The sequence below is a fragment of the Tenrec ecaudatus genome, chromosome X, assembly GCF_050624435.1.
Source record: "Tenrec ecaudatus isolate mTenEca1 chromosome X, mTenEca1.hap1, whole genome shotgun sequence".
Taxonomy (NCBI): domain Eukaryota; kingdom Metazoa; phylum Chordata; class Mammalia; order Afrosoricida; family Tenrecidae; genus Tenrec; species Tenrec ecaudatus.
The window spans coordinates 57348162-57365022 of NC_134548.1; the positions used below are offsets into that span (position 1 = coordinate 57348162).

General features: G+C 45.4%; 1 protein-coding gene and 1 long non-coding RNA gene across 3 annotated transcripts; one reads left to right on the forward strand and one right to left on the reverse strand.

Annotated features, from left to right (window-relative positions):
• Nucleotides 1-5546: 5546 nt before the first annotated feature.
• On the reverse strand, nucleotides 5547-9458 carry LOC142434910 (uncharacterized). The gene is made up of 2 exons (XR_012781185.1): nucleotides 8956-9458; nucleotides 5547-8333 (listed from the first exon to the last, which is right to left on the reverse strand). It is a non-coding gene; the product is annotated as an uncharacterized LOC142434910 (long non-coding RNA).
• On the forward strand, nucleotides 9051-16042 carry LOC142434909 (melanoma-associated antigen D1). 2 transcript variants are annotated; one of them, XM_075539492.1, is made up of 14 exons: nucleotides 9053-9235; nucleotides 9745-9818; nucleotides 10528-10695; nucleotides 10987-11235; nucleotides 11996-12646; nucleotides 12757-12820; nucleotides 13036-13115; nucleotides 13280-13371; nucleotides 13592-13671; nucleotides 13765-13807; nucleotides 14063-14125; nucleotides 14726-14840; nucleotides 15270-15655; nucleotides 15833-16042. In XM_075539492.1, exons 2-13 carry the CDS (start codon nucleotides 9774-9776, stop codon nucleotides 15645-15647), a joined length of 2028 nt encoding a protein of 675 aa, XP_075395607.1. In that variant the 5' UTR covers nucleotides 9053-9235; nucleotides 9745-9773; the 3' UTR covers nucleotides 15648-15655; nucleotides 15833-16042. The 2 variants fall into 2 exon arrangements, with proteins under 2 accessions (XP_075395606.1, XP_075395607.1); XM_075539491.1 differs by having other exon boundaries at nucleotides 9051-9235; nucleotides 10528-11235.
• The last annotated feature ends 819 nt before the right edge of the window (nucleotides 16043-16861 follow it).

Genomic DNA, 16861 nt, shown 5'->3' on the forward strand with positions numbered 1-16861 from the left:
CTGTCATCTTGTCTGATGTTTATAGCAGTCTGATGGACTTCTGTTTGTTGATCTTGTATTCTGCCACTCTGCTGTATTCCTCGATCGCTTCGAAGAATCTACTTGTGGAGTTTGGGGGAGGGGGCTTCTATGTATAAAATCATATCGCAAAAGGCTTCTTTTTTTTTTTCTTTTTTTTTTTTTTTAAGGACTTTTATTTTTATTTTTATTTTTTTACATTTTATTAGGGACTCCAACAACTCTTACCACAATCCATACATATACATACATCAATTGTACAAAGCACACCCATACACTCCCTGTCCCAATCACTCTCAAGGCATTTGCTCTTCACCTAAGCCCCTTGCATCAGGTCCTCCTTTTTTTCCCCCCCTCCCTCCCTTTTCCCCCCTCCCTCATATGCCCTTGGTAATTTATACCTCGTTATTTTGTCATATCTTGCCCTATTTGGGGTCTCCCTTCCCCCCTTCTCTGCAGTCCCTCTCCCAGGGAAGAGGTCACATGTGGCTCCTTGTAATCAGTTCCCCCTTTCCAACCCACTCACCCTCCACTCTCCCAGCATCGTCCCTCACGCCCTTGGTCCTGGAGGTATCATCCACCCTGGATTCCCTGTATCTCCAACCCTCCTATGTACCCGTGTACAGCCTCTGTCCTATCCAACCCTGCAAGGTAGAATTCGGATCATGGTAGTTGGGGGGAGGAAGCATCCAGGATCTGGGGGAAAGCTGTGTTCTTCATCGATACTACCTCACACCCTAATTAACCCATCTCCTCTCCTAAGCCCCTCTGTGAGGGGATCTCCATTGGCTGACACTTGGGCCTTGGGTCTCCACTCTGCACTTCCCCCTTCATTTAATATAATATATATATACACATACATATATACATATACACATAAATACACATAAATACACACACTTATATATATATTTTTTTTTTTTGCATGATGCCTTATATCTGGTCCCTTGGGCACCTCGTGATCGCACTGGCCGGTGTGCTTCTTCCATGTGGGCTTATTTGTTTCTGAGCGAGATGGCCGCTTGTTCACCTTCAAGCCTTTAAGACCCCAGACACTATCTCTTTTGATAGCCGGGCACCATCAGCTTTCTTCACCACATTCGCTTATGCACCCATTTGTCTTCAGCGATCCTATCATGGAGGTGTGCAGTCAATGATATGATTTTTTGTTCTTTGATGCCTGGTAACTGATCCCTTTGGGACCACTCGATCACACAGGCTGGTGTGTTCTTCCATGTGGACTTTGTTGCTTCTGAGCTAGATGGCCGCTTGTTTATCTTCAAGCCTTTAAGACCCCAGTCACTATCTCTTTTGATAGCCGGGCACCATCAGCTTTCTTCACCACATTTACTTGTTCACCCATGTTGGCTCCAGCTGTTGTGTCGGGAGAGTGAGCATCATAGAGTTCCAATTTAATAAAAGAAGGTATTCATGCATAGAGGGAGTGTTTGAGTAGAGGCCCAAGGTCCTTCTGCCACCTTAATACTTGACCTATAAATATAGACACAAAGATCTATTTCCCCAACCTCCTATATATATTTGCATGTACATGTCGTTGTCTAGACCTCCATGAATGCCCTTTGACTTCTAGCTCTTTCCTCCATCTCCCTTGACCTTCCTCCTGCCCTACTACCATGCTTCATTGCCACCTGGGCTAGAGTATACCTCTTCTCTAAGCAACCTTACCCTTGATCATTTCCCACCAGGCCTGCCACTCCCCCTTCTCTACCCTTTGGGGTCCCATGTTTTTCCCTTGTCCCTGGGTTTGTTAACACCACTTCCTTACCCCCCCCCACCCCCCACCCCAAGTCCCCCCGGAACTGTCGGTCCCGTTGTTTTTCCTCCAGATAGTTCATCCAGCCTGTCCTATTCAGACAGACCTGTGGAGTCACTAACATGCACGAAAACTAGACAGAGGAACACAAAGCAACAGTATATAACCAGACAACAAAACAACCAAAACAAACCACTGAAAAAGAACAGAACAAAACAGTTCGCAAGAGAAAAGCTTGTAGTTAGTTCAGGGATCTTTGCTGGCCCTTAGGAGCGTTTTCCAGTCCAGTCTGTTGGGGCACCACGCCCTGGCCCCAAAGTCCACTTTCAGCATTCCCTGGGGACCTTGCCACTCCATTCCCTTGCTGTTCCGCTGCACTCCCCCAGTGCATTGCCTCGGTGTGGTGGGATCAGGTCAGGTGCAATTCCCACACTGTGTCTCCGGTTCTGTCCCCTGTATCGCCCTTAGTCACTGAGGGGCATCATGTCTCATAGTAGGGCCAGCCATGTTGTTCTCTCTGTGGACTGGCTGCTCTACTCAGGAACATTATCCTCACGGCCTGGTGGGCCAGGCTGTGCTCCACTCTCTCCTCCTGCCCCTTCATCTGCTCCCGTGTGCTCTGATCAAATATGTCCATCTCCCATAGCTGCAGGGTCAATGTCGTCCTTTGGAACAAGTTCTTTTCGGGGGAGGGGCAGGAATCCACTTAATTTATGGTGCTGGGGCCTGCCTCCCAGACCTCTCCACCGGTTCCGTCCTCCACGCCGGGATAATGCATTCACACCTTGCGACACTGGGTTGAAGTCTGGTCCCACTTTCCCTGTGGAGATATAAACAATACCCTCCCCTTGGGTGGATTAATGCCCCATTTCTGTCATGCTGATTGTACTTACCTCAGGGGACTCATGTTGTACCTGTCCCTTTGGGACTGGCTTACCTCGCTTAGCATAATTCCTTCCAGCTCTTCCCATGAAATAACGTGTTTCATGTGCTCATCGGTGCTTTTCAGTGCTGCATAATACTCCATTGTGTGTATGTGCCAAAGTTTGCTAATCCACTCGTCTATCGATGGAAACTTAGGCTGTTTCCAAGTCTTTGCTATTGTGAATTGTGCCGCAATAAACATTGGAGCGCATATGACTGGTCGTGTTTTATTTGCTGCTTCAACCGGGTATATGCCCAGTAGAGGGATGGCTGGGTCGTAAGGCAGATCAATTTCCATTTTCTTTAGGTATCGCCAGATTGCTTTCCACAGTGTCTGTACAAATCTGCACGACCACCAGCAGTGGAGGAGGGTTCCTATTTCACCACAGCCCCTCCAACACTTGTTGCTCTCTGATTTACTGATCTGGGCTAGCCTCAGGGGTGTTAGGTGGTATCTCATGGTTGTTTTGATTTGCATTTCTCTTATGGCAAGGGACTTCGAGCACTTTCTCATATATTTATTGGCCATATTGATCTCCTCTCTAGTGAAAGATCTTCTCATTTCTGCAAAAGGCTTCTTTAAAGCATTAAAATCAAATATATCACTTTGAAGAGTAAGGTGCACCTGACCCCAAATCATGATATTTTCAGTTTCTCCATATGTATGCAAAATCTGCACAATGAATAAGGAAGATCACAGAAGAATTGATCTATTCAAATAATGGCATTGGCACCGAATATTAAATATATCATGAACTGTCAGTAGAATAAAGTAATTTGTGTTGAAAAAAAATACGGTCAAACTGCTCCTTAGAATCAAGGATAGTGATTTCATCTCACATACTTTGGGTATGTTATCTGGATGTACCAGTTCCTGGAGAAGGACATCATCTTTGGTAAAGTAAAAGTTCAGCAATAAAGAAGACCCTGAATGAGTCATGCTTTACTTGATGGCAATGAGTTTGGGTTGTGTGTGTGTGTGTGTGTGTGTGTGCATAAGATGAACTGACACAGTAGCTGGAACAATGGGCTCAAAGATAGCAATGATTGTGAGGATGGAGCAACCTGGTTCAGTTGTACATAAGTTGGAATTAACTCAAGGACACCTCGCAACAACACATGGACACTCCATGCCTATGTGACAGACCCCCAACAGAAACTCTGAAAACCAAGGAAGTTTTATAGTTGACAAAACACATCATTGATAGGAAAATTAAGTTTTATACATGCAACTCCATTGGGAAAGAACACCTGGAAGATTATGCCTGGTATCGCCTGGATTCTGCACTATGTGACTTCCACATTTTCTGATTTTACTCTGCATCTTTTCACCATTTTTGACAGATTTTTGAGGCTTATTCTAAGGAGTTCTGCTGGTGCTGTGGATTGGGTGCTGGGCTCTAACCACAAGGTAAACAGTTCAAACACACCAGATCCTTTGAGAGAGAAAGATGAGGCTGTCTGTTCCAGTAAAGATTTACTAGGTAGTACCCTCCCTTAAAAATAAACAACAGAATTTCCCCCCAAAGCTATGTATATTTTTTTTACAAAACAATCTTATCACCTTCAAAATACTCTCCATTACAGTGAATACCATGAATGGAAATCTGCGATTCCATTCTTGGAAACATTTTTCAAACTCATCTGCTTGGATGGCTGAGAGTATATCCCTCTTTTTTTTTTCTTCACCTCTTCTACGTAGTCAAATTACAGTCCTTTCATATCCCTCTTCATTAGTGGAAACAAACCAAAGAAGAAGAAGAAGCCGCAAGGAGTGAGGTCAGGTTAGTAAGGTGTGTGGGGAAAGAGAAGCGTGCTGTTTTTTCCAAAAAAAAAAAAAAACAAAACCTGGTGCACTAAGATGGCTGCATAAGCAGGTACATTGTCATGGTGGCAAAACCAGTCCCTTGTCTGCCATAAATCAGGCTAATTTTGTCACACACTGTTACAACAATCTTTTCAGAACCTCGAAATAGAAAGCTTGAGTAACAGTCTGACCTGGTGGAACGAACCCCAAATGTACTATGAGTTGACATTTTCGTCTGTTTGGGAAGTTGAACAAGGTTTGTCATCAACTGACATTTCACCGGGGTGTTTTTTTTTTTGACATTTCACCTTTTATGAAATGAGAAAACCACTCATACACTTGAGTTTTTCCCATAGTGCTGTCCTTGTAAGCTGTGTTCAACATCACAACAGTTTCTGCAGCATTTTTTTCCAGAGCAGAAAACAAAATCTCACAACTGCACCCTATTCTCTTAAATAGGCCATCACAAAAAAAATGAAGCTCAAGCAGAACTGCTTTTACAAAAAAATATTAGTGAACAGAGGGAATTTTACCAGGAGACACCACTGTTTGCACTTACTCAGAGTGAGTTGCTCAATGCTCGCCTAGTGGGGGAAATGCATACTTGGAAAGCTCTGCTTTGCCCAGCACAATTCCGGTTGGGGTGGGGGGGGGGGAGTGGGGGGGCGGATATCTCCTCCTATGGTTTCAGAAACCCTATATAGGGTCACTATGAGTTGGAATCAGCTTGCTGCCAAGGTCAAGGGATGAATCCTATTAAATCATCAAACCTAAGTGTAGTCTTGGGGGCCTTTGACCATAATGGTAAATCCGAGTTGACATTCTTTTAGTGACCAAGGGAATATGAAAAAGCGAATATGTGATTTTTGTCCGTGGAACTATTGTGTAATAAGAGTAATGCACTGTACTGCCTTACTAAAATTTTTGAAATACAATTTGTTGCAAGAGTTCTCATTAAAAATCTGTTGGATTGTATAAAAAATCCCTACAGATCAATAAAATAAAGAGATAATCTCAAAGAAAAACTGTAAGACTTGCATAGGTACTTTATTTTAAAAATTCAATAAGTCTATTAATATGTGATAATGTGTTCTACTATTTTACTTATTAGGAATGTAAATTAAAACCATAAGGAAATATCAATACATATACATCAAATTGGCAAATATTTGGAAAAGTCTCATAAAGCAGTGAAAATACATCAATGCTACTCCTGGGTATCTACTGGCATAGAAACAAAAATTAAAATAAAATTAAATATGGGAAAGCTTTAAAACATTTGTGGAAATATAATTAAACTATAATGGATTTTTTTCCATGAACTTTTGAAGCAATCTCATCCCAATAATTACTGTACTCCTTTAAAAAATCACCTATATGTGATCAAAGGTCAACAATAACAATAAACCAAAATAAGAATGTATGGAGAAGGAGAGACTAGGTTCATGGAAATGAAATAACCAGAATGAAAATATGATAATGTTCTTGCATCGTGAGGAGTATAACCCATGATGTCATTGAACAATTTGTGAATACTTGTTAAATGGGAGCCTAAACTACCATGTAGCCCTCCAATTAAAAAGTTCATGAAAAAAACTTCATTTTCATAACTCTAGCTTTGAAGCCACATAATACAAAGATTTTTATTGCAACATTTTTGTAAGGGCTGCAACAACAGGTAAATGGTGCACAATCTCCAATCTCAGAAATTCCCACAAGTGGGAGGACTTTAACTAGGCTGTGATACAACCGTATCACAGAATATTGTGCAACAATTTAAAAGTATCATAATCAGACTGTGATAAATCAGATGCATGAAGTATATATAATAGTCTTAGTTTGTGTTAAACGATTAAAAAACATTACTTTTGAGACAGATGGATACAAAATTGCTTGTTAAATATGCATGTCTGAAGAGGACTGTGCGAATGATTATACAGCCAAATAAGTTAATCATTGTCATTCTTCCTGGCTGTCTCAAAACAAGACAAAATACATTTTAAGAATACATGAGACTGGCAGGTGACAGTGGAGTTGAAAGAAAGGAGTGGGAGGCAATAATCAAATGAAGGCAATTTAAAATATATAGTCTATATAATATAATGACATAAAAAAACCTCACTGCCACTGATTTTTTTCTGACTCATAATGAAAGAGTAGACCTTCTCCTGTGGGTTTCAGAGACTGTAAATTTTTACAGGAGGAGAAAGCCTCATCTGGGGGTTTTGAACAGTTGGCCTTTTGGTTAGTAGCCCTATTTGTAACCCACTATACCACAAGGGCTTCTAATTTAATGATATATGTAATAAAATATAGATGTACATACATATGCATACAGTGGTGTATGAAATAGTTGCATAAAAATTCCAATAATGATTATCTTTGAGGGGTGAGATTTGGAGTGATGTTTACTTAACTTCTAAGATATTTAGGTAATGTTCAAATTTTCAATGATGAACTTGCATTTTTTAAATATAGAGAAAAAATAAGTGAATTTATTTTTAAAAAGAATGTCTCTCAGAGTAGATGATGGGGTTCACTCATTCATTCATTTAACAAGTATGTATTGATCATTTAAAATCTGACCATTAATTTTCTAGGGGTTCATAACAATGAATCAAACAAACAAAAACTCATCTCCATAAAGGGCTTACATTCGAATGGAGAAAGAGATAACTGGAGAAGAAATACACAATGCTGTGAGGAGGAGAATATACACGCAGGAGCCAGTTGGGACTTGTCAAATTTGAGAATACCGAAAAATATCCATTTGGAGAAGTGAGGTCGACACTTGCATAATGGATCTAGAAGCCATAGGGCAAGTCAGGACTGGAGATATCGATTTGGAGGCAGCAGATAACATATAAAATGGTGTCTGAAACCTCCTTTCCTAAGTCTGATCACGTCCCACTGCAGACACTTTACAGAGGAAGTGCTGTGGAAAAACAGGCAGCTGACAGAGGAGGTTGCTATGCAACAGCTGAGGAAAGCCATCCAACCAGGAAGGATTGATGTTGGCCCTTGGGGTCCAGGTGCTGCTGTCCTTCCTAGCATTAATTTAATTTCATATGAGAGTTTCTGGCAGGAACTCTTACCAGATCAAATGTGAAATGCACCTTAGATTTGGGTAAAGTACTTGTTTGAGTTGCCTCTCATGGATCTAAAATTTCTTTTTTGGGGGTCTTGGTCAACCAGGAAGCACTCCGGCATGTGTGACCTTGGGCCTCCCATTTCTGCATATTGAGAAAATGAGTCTTAAAGAGGTTAAGTAACCTGAGCAGATTCACTACGCTAATGAAAGAGAGGCCCAGACTCCACCCCGGGAATTCTGGAGCCCAAAGCAACTTCCTTCTGAGACCCAAGTCCCAAGCCTAGAAGGAACCAGAGCACCTTTTCCTCTGCACCGGGGCTGGGCTGGCTGCTCCAGTGAGCACTCCTAGGAATGCCTCCAGGACTTTAAGTTTGTGCTATTGAGTACAAAGAAAGTTGATAGTTGAGCATTTCGCTGGAGCAATTCCCACACTTGGATGGACCCACTGAGCAGGCAACAGCATTCTCTGAGTTCTTCTGAATGTAGACAATGAGCTTGGTTGTTCGGGACAGATATTTGTGGGGGTGAGGGTAGTTCTGTCACCCCCAACTAAGGAGGAAGGGTCGCTCAGTCCTCAGGCCAGCGGAATATGGAAGACACGGGCCCCAAGACTGCATTTTGTTTACAGGCTCTGTGATCTTGTGTAGTTCATTCACTCTGTCTGTGGCTCAGCTTCCTGATCTGTAACATGGGGATGTGGACGCCACCTGCCAGGGAAGCTGAGGGTGAAAACAAGCTTCAGCACAAATCCTACAATGCTGCCCAAGCGGTGCTTCTCCTTCATCCATTAAACACACACACACACACACACACACACACACACACACACACACACACACAGCCATGGCTTGGGCCGCACAAAGAGCAGGGAAGAAGCTCATCTTTTCTATTAGTCTGAAAACTGGTAAGGAAGTCATGAAGAGTCACGTGAGAGCCACCGGCTTAACTGCTACCCGCATTACTGTTTCTTCTTCGGTCGTTCCCTTTCCCAAGTCCGGAAGTAGTGGAGCTCAGCAGGGCTCTAGCATTTGTAGCAATTAGAGAGCCCTTCCCCCCAAAAAACCAACAACAACAACAACAACAACAGAAACCGTCCCTAAGCGGTGCTCGACAAGGGGGTGGAGATTAAGACCGAACAAAGAGGAGGGGCCTCCAGAGGAGAGGGCTAGCACAGAGACGCATTGCGGAAAAGGTAGGGGGCAGAAGCGTGGGGCCAGGGGTGGGACCAAGAAGCACTGCGCATCTGCTGGGGGAGGGGATACAGGGGAAGAGGAGGGACATTTGTGTCCGGTCGACCTGGTTGGTGCTGGAGTGGTGTGTTGGCAAAGGGGTGGGACTTACGTGCACTGCGCTTGCGCATCTTGATTTTCAGGATGAAGCTTTTGTTGGGAAAGCGGGCGGGACTCTAGTTGGTTGTTCAGTGTTTGCGCACGCGCACAATGATCTGAGGCGGTGGGTGGTATATTAGGAGAAGAGGCGGGGTCGTCCTAGCTGCCGCGCTGGCATTTTTTCCTGGACGAGGTGAGGGTGCGGTTGCTGAGACCCGAAAACGGCAATCCAGATCCTCTGAGTCGTGAAGAAGGGAGACAACGAGGGAGTTGGGGTTGAGGTCTGAGGCAAGGTGAGAATCAGCCCCCAGACGAGCATCCGCTCCGCTGGTGCGGGCCTTTTCAAAAAAAAAAAAAACAAAAAAAAAACCCTCTTATCCCCGGATTCGGAACCTATTTCGCACTTCAAACCTAGATTCACATTCCCTGTTCCTTCCTCACTAATTCAGAAGCCCTGCTCTCTCCCTGAACCCCAGTAACCCTCGCCCACTACTCAAAATCAGTTGATTCCTAGGCCTCAATCACTGTTACATGATCCCCTCTAATTCGAAACGTCTATTCAATTTCAAAAATCCGCATGCGAATCTGAATTCATATCTGCAACCCTAACCCTGATTTGGAATCCTGTCAGTTTCTTGAGATTCTGAACATCTCTCTAGACACTCTTCACTTTTCCCGCCCGGATCAGGCCCATTCCCCTCACTCGGCATTCATTGATGCTACAATCAAAGCCTTACCCCAATTCAGACCTTCATATTTGCCTCTCCGGTATAACCGTCACCTCCTTCTCTACAATCCCCAGGCTCCGCTCTTGCCAGAGGGACCGGAGCCATGGCTCAGAAAACAGACTGTGGTGCAGGCCTCCTCGGCTTCCAGGTGAGATCTCACCTCCCAAACCCACCATTTCCCCCCGCGGCTGGCTCTCTCAAAGGCCTGGATCTGATTTTGCCTTCTTGCGTTGACTATGTCGCCTTTGAAATTTTCATCGGTCAGTGGATGGGGGAGGGGCGTCCCTTTTAAGCCCTCAGTCCCTGCTCAGAGCAAGGGGAGACCCTGTTAGTAAGTCAGGGCAATCTGCCCAGGGAATGCGGGTTGGGTAAGGAACCTTTTTTTCCCCATAGTCCTAGTGTGTGTAGAGCAGTCTGCTTCCCCCTCCCCCAAAACCCCGCCCCCCTTTTCCTCCACCACGCTTTTGCATTCCCCACTTACTGCAGCCCCCCCCCCCTTTAATCTCAACTTGCTCTACTCTTGCTCCACCTCCTGTTCTGAGCTTCTACTGCAGGCTGCATTATCCAGGTTTTGACCCCACTTACTCACCCTCACCTAGCTGCTGCTTCAGTCTGCCCCCTCTCCTCATTCTGCCTCGCTCCTGTGTAGTTCCTGCCTGATGCCAGTCATGGCTTCTTCCAGCTCTACCTCCCTCTAGTCCTCTCAGGCCCCTTACATCTCAGGCCGCCTCTATTTTGCACCAGGAACCCTCCTGCGTCTCCCCTAAACTGTCCTTCCCGCACTCCTGTATTTCCACTGCTGCTTCTTTGGAGGGGAGCCCCAGAGATTTACTCTAACCCCCATTCCCTATTGACAGACTGAAAACTCTGTGGAAGACAGCGCCTTGCTTATGCAGACCCTTATGGAGGCGATCCAGATCTCAGAGGCTCCACCTACCAACCAGGCCACAGCAGCTGTCAGCGAGCTGAATGCAAGTCCCCAGAGTTCACAGCCCCCGACTGCCAAAGAGATGACTGACATTCAGGTTGTAACAGCTGCTACTAGGCCTAAAACAGCCCTTAATGTCCAGAATGCCACCGCAAAAGGCCCTAATGGTGCCTATGATTGCTCTCAGGCTCTTAATGCCAAAGAGATGTCCAACACCCAGTCCAAGGCAGACCTTAAACCCCAGAATGCCACCACCAAAGGTCCGAATTCCTATGATTTTTCCCTGGCAGCAACCACCACTGAGTTAGCTAACAAGTCTGAGGCAGTTCTTAAGAGTGAGAATGTAAATACTACAGTGAGCACAAATGCCACCTACGATTTCTCTCAGTCTCTCAATGCCAGTGAGATGACCAGCCCCCGGCCTAGGACAGCCTTCAATGATACCACCAAGGCGCCAACAGCTGATACCCAGGCCCAGAATGCTAACCAGGCGAAAACAGCTACTCCACAAGCTGACATAGAGGCCAACCCAGGTATCTCTGAACCTGAGGGTGCAGCTGCACAAGCATCAGCAGATGGTTCCCAGACTCAGAATCTGGAGTCTCGAACTATAATTCGGGGCAAGAGGACCCGCAAGGTGAGATCTCTGCTAGCTCTATTTTATTTTGAGCCCTTTCTTTTCTTCTTTGTGATTGTTGATTTGTTATAAACAAAATACATAACTGCCTCTCTTCTGCTGAGTGTGGAAGACGTTGAGGTAAGTGTGAAGGTCCCTAGTCTCCTTCAGAATGTCCTCAGACTGATGAGATAAGGCACCGATACATAACTTGAAAATGATTTCATTTATATTTTGATAGTAGGTACCATGAGTTACACTCAGAACTAGTTACCTCGTTAAATTTTGATGGTGAGTTTTACCAGCAAGGGATAATAGTTCGTTTTACAGAAGAGGAAACATAGGTCCCAGAGAAGTGATCTGACGTACCCTAGGTGGTACAAGTAGAGTCAGTAGTAGACATCTCGAAAAATGCACTGCCATTGAGTCAATAAGGATTCATCATGACCCTATAGGGCCGATTAAGCTGTACCTGTGGGTTACCAAAACTTTAAATATTTATAGGAGTAGAAAACCTCATCTTTCTCATGAGCAGTAGTTGGTGGTTTTGAACTGCTGACCTTATGGTTAGCAACCCGATGTGTAACCCACTCAGGCCCTGCCTTTGGGTTGTTCTTGGCTTGGTTTAGAGATGAAATTTTTGCCTGGGGACTGTGAAAGTAAAGCGTGCTAGTGAGATAGGCTCTTACTACAGGTGAAAGTTTACGGGGCTCTCCACAAGTGATAGAGTGCATACACAAAATCATCTGGTGACCCTGGACCTTTCTCTCTAATGATGCAGATTAACAACTTGAATATGGAAGAAAACAGCAATGGGGATCAGAGGCGGACCCCACTGACTTCAGGGACCTGGAGGTCTGCACCAGTTCCAGTGACCACTCAGAACCCACCTGGTGCCCCACCTAACGTGCTCTGGCAGACCCCATTGGCTTGGCAGAACCCATCAGGCTGGCATAACCAGACAGCCAGACAGACCCCACCAGCACGTCAGAGCACCCCAGCTAGGCAGACCCCACCAACCTGGCAGAACCCAGTTGCTTGGCAGAATCCAGTGATCTGGCCAAACCCAGTCATCTGGCAGAACCCAGTCATCTGGCCTAACCCCATTGTCTGGCCTGGTCCAGTTGTCTGGCCGAATCCACTGGCCTGGCAGAATCCACCTGGATGGCAGACCTCACCTGGATGGCAGACCTCACCTGGATGGCAAGGCTCTCCAGACTGGCAGGGCCCTCCTGACTGGCCACTGCCACCTGATTGGCCACTTCCCACTGACTGGCCACTCGCACATGACTGGATCCCTACCGACTGGCCAATCCCACCTGACTGGCAAAACCTGAGACCCTCACCAAACCTTCGTCCCTCCCCAAACCCACGTGCCTCACAGAACCCGGGTACCTCACAGCCCCGAGATGTGACCCTTCTTCAGGAAAGAGTAAGAGTCACTTCCCCCTCTCTTGTTCTTTCCTTTGCCGTCATCTCATCTGGAGTTTTCTACCAAAAAGTAAAAACCTCATTACCATATTGATTTCTGTCTCTCCTTAGGCAAATAAGTTGGTCAAGTACCTTATGCTAAAAGACTACACGAAGGTGCCCATCAAGCGTTCAGGTAGGCATCAGTGCCTCCTCCCCGAACTCTGCCCTTTCCCTCATCCCATATATAGTCCTTTGGTTATCTCTTCCTTCACCATCTCTTCCCTCCTTCCATGACTGGTTCTTTTTCCACTTTTGAGAATCCTGGTTGTACCACCCTTAGCAAGGGGGCAAGGAGATGCAGCTAGGTGGTCCCTGCTCAGCCTAGATGCTCCCTCCTTTTTCCTACAGAAATGCTGAGGGATATCATCCGTGAATACACTGATGTTTATCCAGAAATCATTGAACGTGCATGCTTTGTCCTGGAGAAGGTGAGACGACAACCCAGAGAGACAAGAATGATGGGGAAAGTCTTTATTGCAAAGTGGGCTCCAGCGGGAAGTTGAGGGCAAGCCTCACAGGGAAGTGAGTGGCTGCCTTTGTATAGCTTGTCAGAGATTTTATAATTCCATAGTCTGTTTTCTCCCTCTCATAGAAATTTGGGATCCAGCTGAAAGAAATTGACAAGGAAGAACACCTGTATATTCTCATCAGTACCCCGGAGTCCTTGGCTGGCATATTGGGAACGTAAGATGAGAAAGGAGGTGGAACATTGCCTTTCTCAGTGGTGCTTTTTTTCTGGGAGTTTCAAGTAGGTCAAGGTCCAAGGTTCAAAGTCACATAGCATGTCATGTGCAGAGCCAGGATAGAATTTTCCCCTTGCTAGGGGAAATTGGAAAAACTAGATAGATGGACTGCACGGGTCTCTCATACAAATGGCTCCTGAAAATAGTTTCTATTCTTTTAGGACCAAAGACACACCTAAGTTGGGTCTCCTCTTGGTGATTCTGGGTGTTATCTTCATGAATGGCAACCGAGCCAGTGAGGGTGAGTGGCCGGACCTGCAGCTGGCGGGTGGCCTCACACGGATTTAAATGTGCTCATTTTCTCTCCCTTGTCTCCTCTTGCCTCCCATTGCAGCTGTCCTCTGGGAAGCCCTACGCAAAATGGGACTGCGTCCTGGGTATGATTGGGCTCTCTTGTCTCTTATCTGTTTGTATCCTTTGGCAACAGAGGGTGGTCTCAGCATTACATCAGCCTGGTGGTCTGGTGGTGGAGGGTGAGGAGGTACAGATCCCAAGGATCTTCAACTTAACTGCCCCTTCTCTCATTTCTGACCTCCCCTGAAAGCTCTTCGGTGCTTGGGAAGGACTGTCCACATTTGGTGCTGTCTTAGTCTCTGATTATAGGTTTTTTTTCTTTTTTAACTAATTGTCAGGGTCAGGCATCCCCTCCTTGGAGATCTGAGGAAGCTTCTCACTTATGAATTTGTAAAGCAGAAGTAAGTGATGGTTAAAAGGCTTTCCCCCGCACATAAGCTCTGCATACTAGTCTATCCAAAAAGAAATCTGTCCCAAGCTTATTTCTTACAATAACTCTCCACGCACAGGTACACTACATACTCGGGGGTGGGGGGGGTGGGATTTATCGATATAAAAGCAGTTTAGTTATGTTAGGAATGAGGCCTGTACCGGATCCTCAGTACAGACCTTTCCAAGGCTGTGCCAAGCCAAGGCTTGACAGTGCAGTGTCATCTGTGTCCTATCGGTGGCACATGCACAAGGTTATAAGAACCTTATGCTGGACTTTAATGGGATGAGACTACGTATTGACCTCTCTCTGACCCAGCACCCTCCACAAGCCTTTCCTGTAACTTGAAGTGACTGTTTAGTGTAGAAGTAAAGTAATGTCATTTTGAAGGCCTTATTATTTGAGGGTAAATCGCCTGACTCTGTTTAAGAAGGAATCCGGGGGTTGGGGGTAGGAGGGGGGTGGCTACCTGTTATTTGGGATTTCTGAATCTAAGTAAGGTTATTATTAAGCAGTGGTGGGCTGTAGTGCTGTCTGAACAGATAACAAAGATGTTTTTTCTCTCTCTAAGGTATCTAGACTACAGGCGAGTGCCCCACAGCAACCCACCTGAGTATGAATTTCTCTGGGGCCTTCGCTCCTATCACGAAACTAGCAAGATGAAAGTGCTGAGGTTCATTGCAGAGGTAATGGAGGAATTGCTCTGGGCCAGATGCTAACTTGGATAAGCCCAGACAGGAATGAGAACCTAGACATATAACACATAGAAGTTGTCTTGTTGCTATTTTTATGTGTTGCTGTTGAAAGAGGCCTGGTGACGTATTTGGGCTGCTAACAACAAGGTCAGGATTTTGAAACCACCAGTGACAATGGGGAAGACAGATGAACTTGTCTGGTCTTGTGAAGATTTACAGGCTCAGAAACTCATAGGGACTATTGTACTCTGTTCTATAGGGCTCCTATGATTTTGAGCCAGAATCAATTTAATGGCAGTGAATTTGGGTTATGGTTTGGTATTATAAACAATAGCAAAAGTAGGGTGTTTAAAATATCATAGGTGCTTACAAAGGTTAACTAATATTAGGAGTTTTGTTCTGTTTTCTGTTCCATCTCAGGTTCAGAAGAGAGATCCTCGTGACTGGACCGCGCAGTTCATGGAGGCTGCGGATGAGGCCTTGGATGCTTTGGATGCTGCTGCAGCTGAGGCTGAAGCCCGAGCTGAGGCCAGAACCCGCATGGGGATCGGAGATGAGGCCGTGTCTGGGCCGTGGAGCTGGGATGACATTGAGTTTGAGCTGCTGACCTGGGATGAGGAAGGAGATTTTGGAGATCCCTGGTCCAGAATCCCATTTACCTTCTGGGCCAGATACCACCAGAATGCCCGCTCCAGGTTTCCCCAAACCTTTGCCGGCCCCATTATTGGCCCTGGTGGTGCAGCCAGTGCCAACTTCGCTGCCAACTTTGGTGCCATTGGTTTCTTCTGGGTTGAGTGAGATGTTGGGTAGGTATTTCACTTTGGATTGGGCAATTCGTCTTTGGGTAGGGGCATATTTAAATGCATGGGCGGGAGTGATACAACATCCGTGGTGGGGAAATAGGGAAGTAGGTGAAGCACTGTGTGGTATTTCTTACTATTTGATAGGTATTGATTTGTGTTCACTTCTTCTTATGTTCACAGATATTGCTAATCAGTTGCAATAGTCCTTCCCCTGAATGAGGCTGAAGCCTCAGGTTCCTCCTAAACACAGCTATCTAGAGAGCCACACCCTGTTGACTGAAAGTGGCATGCAAGAAAAAGTTTATTTGCTGTTCCTTGTCTATTGCTTTTTTCCCCTTGTGTGCTGTCAAGTTTTGGTATCAGAAATAAATATTGAAGTTGCAAAGTGAATTAGATGTACTCCCTTTTTTTCTGTGTTCAGGGAGAAATCAACTTGTCGAGGTGGGAGAGACAGGCCGCTGGTATAGCCTAAAGAGATGTTCATCTTCCAACCGGTGGACATGTGGGGAGAGTAGGCTAATACATGGAGAAACAAGGGCGAAGCCAAAGAACCTAACAGTCAGTGAGGTCTAAGAACTAGTGTTTATTCAGTAAATATCACTCAAGTACCTAGTATGTGGTAGCTTTGCTGTTACGTACTCTGGCATGGCACACAGGGAGGTAGAATAACGAGGGAGAGTGTCCCCAGAACTGCAGGCTCACTGCCATGAAGTCGATTCCTACTGATGGTGACTCCATAGGCTGGAGTGGAACTGTTCCTGTGGCTTTCTGAGACCATCTCTATGGGAAGAGAAAGGGCCCTTCTCCTAGGGAATGGGGTCAAAAATGTACCGTAGAAATCCAGCAGGTGACAAGGACTGTGAGGGGTGATTGAAGGGGAGCAATGGTCTATGACGGGTCGGCAAACCGTTGAGATAGAAGAGTCAATCCTGTCCCTCATGCCAATTTAAAAATTATTCAAGAGCCATAAATACATCTTTATAAACAAATGAATTCACCATTATCTCAATAATAGCCTTTTAAAATTCCGTTTCTCTTCAGAGTCACATGTATGTACTGAAAGAGCCACATGGGGCTGGCTCACGAGCTGTACTTTGCCAACTCCTGGTCAATGAAAATGTGAGATCAGTGGCCTAGGAGGCCAGAGTGTCAGTTCGATTATCTATTTGGAAAGTGAAATAAGCCCAGGATGGTAACGGCCCTCACAAC